At 41.2% G+C, this 7294-nt stretch overlaps 1 protein-coding gene across 1 annotated transcript in view; it reads right to left on the bottom strand.

The window, feature by feature from the left end:
- LOC126503066 (acylcarnitine hydrolase-like) overlaps window positions 1–7294 on the bottom strand; it is a 22688-nt gene that overhangs the window by 9352 nt on the left and 6042 nt on the right. Inside the window, exons 2-5 of the mRNA XM_050144572.1 lie at window positions 6727–6868; window positions 1227–1325; window positions 786–953; window positions 244–388 (exon numbers count right to left, since the gene is read on the bottom strand). Of these exons, the coding sequence (XP_050000529.1) occupies window positions 244–388; window positions 786–953; window positions 1227–1325; window positions 6727–6868 (554 nt within the window). The remainder of the gene's footprint in view (window positions 1–243; window positions 389–785; window positions 954–1226; window positions 1326–6726; window positions 6869–7294) is intronic.

The following is a 7294-nucleotide window of genomic DNA, read 5'->3' as shown; positions in this document are numbered from 1 at the left end:
TTCCCAGCTGAGTAGGTTTGGCAAATCAATGGAGTATCAGCAACCTGTTTCCTTGTTTGTATCTGGATAAGATATCACTTCCTTCTCTTACACTAGAATGAAGAAATACTGATGTAATGGTCCCGGAAGTTTGGTTCCAGAGATGTGATCCAGTCATGAGTGGAAACCTGGACACTATTAAGCTCATCTGGGACCCATTGCTCTGAGCTCCTCCCCACTAGGCCTCATCACAGATGTACTCACGTTGAAACTTTGCTACTTGGAGTGCAGGAATCACGAACAAATAGTCTGCTATCATTTCCTTGTACTGTATTTGGAGGGTCTGGGCATCTTCAGTGTTGTTCATATACTCTTCCATTAGCAGGTCACCACACTCAGGAGGTAACATCTACAGCAGGGAACCAGGAAGAATGAGTTTAGGCAGGTTCTTGTTTTGATAGGCAGCAGCCTCAGTGTGGAGAATGTGGCCAGGGATAAGATATGATATAGAGGGAAAGGTATAAGTTCTGGGGTGAGACCTCCACCAACCACACACACACACAGATCTTTGTAGGCATGCTGTCTGAGAAGGATACATAGTGGCTCTTTCTATTGGAGGCAGTACTCAAGGTGACTTACTATGTGTATTGCTGTGTTCTTCAGAATAGCTGGCAGGGTTTCTCTGGTTATGTCCTTTATTATTTGTTCATAGCCCTGGGCCTGGCAGAGAGAGGACAGTTTTCTATAGTATAAGGTGGGATAGATATGGACCAAGTTTCCTCTGCTCACCTTATGAGTCCCCAGACTTCCAGAATATTGGAACCGAGCCTCACCACAGGGAGAAGCCAGCCATACTCATCATTGTTGACACCAATGATGCTGGGGACAGGGCGAAAATCCACAGCAGCCAACAACTCTTGGGGATGCCTGGGTAGGAATACCCCATCTACCACAGCAGGGATAGACTGGAAGACCTGAGGGACATGCAAGAGATATGGAGGTCAATTCTGATGTCCACTGAGAAACCCAAACCATTACCCCTGCCCCCATTTAATTGTTTCAGGATGTTTTTCCAACCCTGACAGAATCTACATATATGAGGATATTTGGTATTCATTTTAATCATTTTACATACATGATTAAGAGGATGCCAAACCATGGAGTAGAAGTAAATTGTTTAGAGTAGTAAGGAATGACTCTCCCACGTCCCACTGACCAGGTCCTCCAAGTCACACAACTCTCCCAACCTTGGTAATAGCCAGCATCTCCTCTTCAGTCTTGCTTCTCAAACAGTGCACCAGGGCCCCTGAGTCTGTAGTCTCACAACCAGATAAGTTGGCCACTTTCTGTAAAGGGATCAGGCAGGAATTGATCCATCCTTTCAGGCAAGTATAGTAGTTTTCCCAATCCCAGTTGATTGGCATTGTGCCCAAATATCACATTGCACTTTGTTTGGTAAAATAAAGTAAGAAATTCCCATTTTGTGTTGCTCAGATGTGACAGCCAGAGAGGTCATTCTACCTAAAGAGTTTTAAAAATAAACTTCATGTGTTTGTTCATGACTGCATGTGACTTCAGGAATGCCTATACCATGGTTTCCATGCAAAGATTAGAGGACAACATCTGTTTGCTACTTCTCACTTCCCATCTTGTTTGAGAAATGATCTTTCATTATTCCTTCCTTTCTACAAGGGTCCATCTTATTTGTGACCTTTCAGGGATTTTCTGTTCTCTGGTTCCTATCTCATCCTATGAATACCAGGATCACACACTTCTTGCTGCATGCAGCTTTTTGTGATTTCTGAGAAATTTGAACTCAGGTCCTTATGTTTTTACCTATTGATCCATATCTTCAACCCATATGTATTTGTTTCTGAACATGATGGACACTACAAGGTACTTATACATGGTTATTACACCCAGCCTGTATAGAGAGAAATGGATTCTAACCCTTGATTCTCTCAGAGACTATTGAAAGAAGCTATTTCCCATGCTCCTTGTTTTCCCACTTGAGAAAGCTCCCAGAGTACCAGAGGGTGGAGGCTGAGGCTGCAGGGTCATCAATGGCTGAAGTGACTCACTGTGTAGACCACCTCAGAGGTGTTAGAGATCAGGTAAGGCAGCAGGGCCACTCCACTCTCCATGATGGCTCTGTGGAAGAGTCCTTTGGACATGGGGGACAAAACCTGTGAAGACACACTTGTGCCACCTGCTGACTCTCCAAAGATGGTGACAAGGTCAGGGTTGCCTCCAAAGTGGGCGATGTTCTGCTGGACCCAGCTCAGAGCGGCCACTTGGTCCAGGTAGCCCCAGTTCCCTCTGGCGTGCTGGTCTCCAGTGCTGTGAAGATGCAGAGAAGGAATCACAGGGCTGTCTTATTTCCTTTCATCCCCTACTGCACAGTGCAGGCTAGCCCCAGACTCACCTGAAGAAGCCCAGAACACCCAGGCGGTACTGGATAGTGACCACCACCACATCCTCCTTGGCTGCCAGCATGGATCCATCAAAAATGGAAGCCAGACCCCTAGACAGTCCACCGCCATGGATCCATACCATCACCTGTGGAAATCAATTCAGATGTCAGGATGTTGCCACCCAGCTCAAGCTCCACCTGGGGTGTCTTCTACTGTACCTAATGCTTTGGCTCAGTGTACTTAGACACACAGAGATAACTCCTCAGTACATCCTCACTTGGACCACAGACAGGGCTCTAGTACCATCAGGATACTTGCTAGTCTCTCTCCTTCTCTAAGGACCAAAGCCTTAATTAGTGGCTCTAAATCTAGGGTAATAACATCCCCTTCTTTCAGATGCCTATGAAATGGCATGAAAAAGGGTATATTCATCAGTGATTCTCCTGATTATTAACAAAATATCATGGGCACATAGCTGGTCATGGTGATGTATATCTTTAATACCAGAGCTCTGGGACTAGGTAGGCTGCCTGTGGACCTTCCCCACTCTCTGTTCCCCCAGACCTAATTCTCAGGGTCACCCCTAGCACTGCAAGAGACCATCTCCCCCCAGCATTCCCAGTGAACACACCAGCTGAGCAGGCAGAAGACTTTCTAAAAATCCAGAGAGGAAACAGAAATTAAGTATCAAAACACCCACCAAACAAAGAGAAACCCAGAAACCAACACCTAGACCTAGAACCACCCGAAACCCAGATACCTAGATGCCAGCATAAGAACACAATTAACAACAGCCTGGTCAGTGTGTCTCCAACAGAGCCCAGCTATCCTACCACAGCAGGTTCTAAATATTCCAACACAGCTGAAAAAAAACCTTAATATGAAGATGAAAGAGGTCCTTAAAGATCAAATTAATAAAACCCTTAAAGAAAGTGAAGAAAATAAAAAGAATTGAAGGAGGTCCAGGTCTGAAAAAGCATGGGATACAACCCGATATGCTGAACATAGCGGACAATGAGAACTGCTGAGAAGTCAAGAACAATGGCAATGGGTTTTTGATCCTACTGCACATACTGGCTTTGTGGGAGCCTAGGCAGTTTCATGGATGCTCACCTTACTAGACCTGGACGGAGGTGGGTGGTCCTTGGACTCCCCACAGGGCAGGGAACCCTGATTGCTCTTTGAGCTGACGAGGGAGGGGGACTTGATTGGGGTAGGGGGAGGGAAATGGGATGCGGTGGCGGGGAGGAGGCAGAAATCTTTAATAAATAAATAAATTAAAAAAAGAATTGAAGGAAACAAATAAAATTGTTTAATATCTGAAAATGGATATAGAAACAATAAAGAAAACATAAACTAAGGGAATCCTGGAAATGGAAAGTTTAGGAATGTGAGCAGGAACTACAGAGTCAAACTTCACCAACAGAATACAAGAGATGGAAGAGAGAATCTCAGACTTTGAAGTTACGATAGAAGAAATGGGTACATTGGCCAAAGAAAATGTTAAATCTTAAAAATTCCTGACATAAAACATTCAAGAAATTTGGGACACTATGAAAAGAACAAATGTATGAACAACAGGAATAGAGGGAGGAAAAGAATACCAAATAGTTCAAAAGCCTAGAAAATATCTTCAACTAAACCATGGAAAAAAATTTTCCTAAATTAAAGAAGGAAATGCCTATATAGTTACAAGAAACACACAGAACACCAAATAGATTGGATAAGAAAAGTCCCCTCAGCACATAATAATCAAAACACTACAGTACAAAGAAAGAGTATTAAAAACTTCAAGGGAGAAGACCAACTAACATATAAGGCAGACCTATTAGACTTACGCCTGACTTCTCAATGGAGACTCTAAAATACAGGAGCTCTTAGACAGATGTGCTAGAGATTCTAAGAGACCACAGGTGCCAGCCAAGATTACTATACCCAGCAAAACTTTCAATCACCTTAAGACATTCCATTATAAAATTAAATTTACAATATCTAGATACAAATTAGCCCTACAGAAGGAACTAGAAGGAAAACTCTAAACCAAGGTTAATTACACACATGGAAACATAGGAAATAAATAACCTCACATCGGCAAAACCAAAAGAATGGAAGCACAAACACACTACCACCACCACCACCAACAACAACAACAGCAAAATAACAGGAATTAACAATCATTGACCACTAATATCTCTCAATATCATTGACTCCATTCTCTGATAAAAAGACGCAGATTAACAGATGGTTTCAAACACAGGATCAATCCTTCTGCTGCATACAATCGTACACCTCAAAACCAGGGGTAGACATTAGTTCAGGGCAAAGGGTTGGAAAAAGATATTCTAAGCAAACAAACCCAAGAAGCAATCTGGTGTAGGAATTTTAATATCTAATAAAATTAACCAAAAGAATTGTGGAAGTAGTTCCAGGACAGGAACCAAAAAAGCTATGGAGAAACTCTGTATCGAAAATAAAAAAAAAATAAAAAATAAAAAAAAAAGAATTGTGGAAGGATACGACATATTCATCACAAGAAAAATTACACCAAGATGACATTTTAATTCTTAACATTGATCCCAAACACAAGGGCATCCATTTTTGTAAAAGAAACACTTTTAGACCTTAAATCACATCTTTACTATCACACACTGATAGTACCCCATTCTCACCAATGGACAGGCCATCCAGACAGAAACTAAACAGAGAAATACTAGAGCTAACTTACTTTATTAGAGAAATTAATCTAATAGTTATTTACAAAACATTTCACCCAAACACAAAAGAATCTACCTTCTTCTAAGCACCTCACAGTTTTTTTTCACTTTATCAGAGAAATTAATCTAACAGTTATTTACAAAACATTTCACCCAAACACAAAAGAATCTACCTTCTTCTAAGCACCTCACAGTTTTTTTTCACTTTATCAGAGAAATTAATCTAACAGTTATTTACAAAACATTTCACCCAAACACAAAAGAATCTACCTTCTTCTAAGCACCTCACAGTTTTTTTTTTTTCAAAACTGACCACACATTTGGTCACAAAGTAACTCACACCAGATACAGAAAAATTGAGGCAATTCCTTGCATCTGATCAGACAACTGCAAGCTAAAGCAGGACATCAACAGGAACAGAAACAACAGAAAGCTCACACACTCACGGAAATTGAGCAACTTTTTACTGAATAAAAAATGGGTCAAGACAGAAATAAGGAAAAAACGGAAGACTTTCTAGAATTCAATGACAATGAATACCCAGCACACCCAAGCTTATGGGACACAATGAAGATGGTGCCAAAAGGAAAGTTCACAGCATTAAGTGCCCACATTAAAAAAACTGGAGAGAGCTCATACTAGCAACTTAACAGCACACCTAAAAGTTCTAGAAAAAAAGAATTAAGCACCCCTAAGAGGAAAAGAAAGCAGGAGATAATTAATCTGCAGAAATCAATAAAATACAAACAAAGAGAACAGTACAAAGAATCAATAAAACAAAGAGTTTCTTTTTGAGAAAATCAACAAAATAGATAAACCCTTATCTAAACTAACTAAAAGACAGAGACAATATCCAAATTAATAAAATCAAAATAACCAAATCAATAAAAGTGAAAAGGAGGCCATAACAACAGACACCAAGGAAATCCTGAAACTCATAAGGACATGCTTTCAAAACCTGTACTCCACCATTTAGAAAATCTAAAATAAATGGATAATTTTCTCAATAGGTATCACTTACCAAAGTTAAATCATGAACAATTTAAATATACCTATAACCCCCAGTAAAATAGAAATAGTCATTAAAAGTTTCCCAACTAAAAAAAGATTCTAGGGCCAGATTTTTTTTATAGGATTGTACCAGACTTTTATAGAAGACTTAATATATGAGAGAGGATCTATTTTCAATTAAAAAAATTACCATACCTTTGGAGGCAGAGATCAAAGACCTCTGTGAGTTTGAAGCCAGCCCTGTCTTCATAGTGAGTTCTAGGCCAGCCAGGGTTATATAGAGAGACCATTTCTCAAAACAAGAAAAAAATCCTAGGCACAATGAATAGCCCATTTCAGTAAATTTGCAAGAGCTCAGGATTTAGCTCTCAGGTCTCTGGTAGGTAGTGTGAAACCTGAGTTGATCAAGGAGCCAGAGCCACTGACTTCCCAGGGTCTTTAGGTCTCTGTGTCCCATACCTATGGTTTAGTTGCAAGCCATGGCAGAGAAGGCCTTCCTTGATACCTGACAGGGAAGGCTTCTCATGAGGGTCTCACATTGATTTTGCCCCTTTTAGTCATCCTGAAAAAATGCCCACCCCCAGATCTGAATATGGGTTGCCACTCACAGTCAGGTTAGAGCCCTCATGGGCATGAGCTGGTGTGTAGATGTTGAGATACAGGCAGTCCTCAGACATTGAGATGGAAGGTACGCTCCGTTTTATCATTGCCAGACTTTCTGAATTCACTGCATCAGGATTTTGTAGACACCTGGGGACAATGACAGTTCTTCTAAGAGATGTACAGTAGTTAAAAACAGACTCTTAGTTCATATTTGCTCTCAGCCACCAAAACCCCTCTTTCTGGCCCCATGATGCCCTGATAACATGAGATCCTACTCCAAAATCTCTGCCAACTAAGGTAAAGGTCAGAGACTTTGGGAAAACCGGTATGGAGCTCAAACTTCTCGTGAGGCTGCCAGAAGGGTCTTTGGATCCCAGTCTTCCTGATGATGGGATATTGATGAACTTCTGTGAAAACTATTGGTGTGTGTAATGACACCATTTCTTTTTGTACTCTCCAAGGTCTGGGTATTGGGTCCTGTACCCGTATAGGTGCTGCATTGATAAACAGGGTGGTGGGACATCCTTCACCTCACATCCAGACTCTCAAGGAACTGCCTCTTGGCCAATGGTA

Source organism: Alexandromys fortis, unplaced genomic scaffold, assembly GCF_014885135.2.
Source record: "Alexandromys fortis isolate MF-2015 unplaced genomic scaffold, M_Fortis_MF-2015_v1.1 scaffold_1, whole genome shotgun sequence".
Lineage (NCBI taxonomy): Eukaryota > Metazoa > Chordata > Mammalia > Rodentia > Cricetidae > Alexandromys > Alexandromys fortis.
Note: the sequence above shows the minus strand (reverse complement) of the source record. Positions and strands in the feature narration are given on the sequence as shown.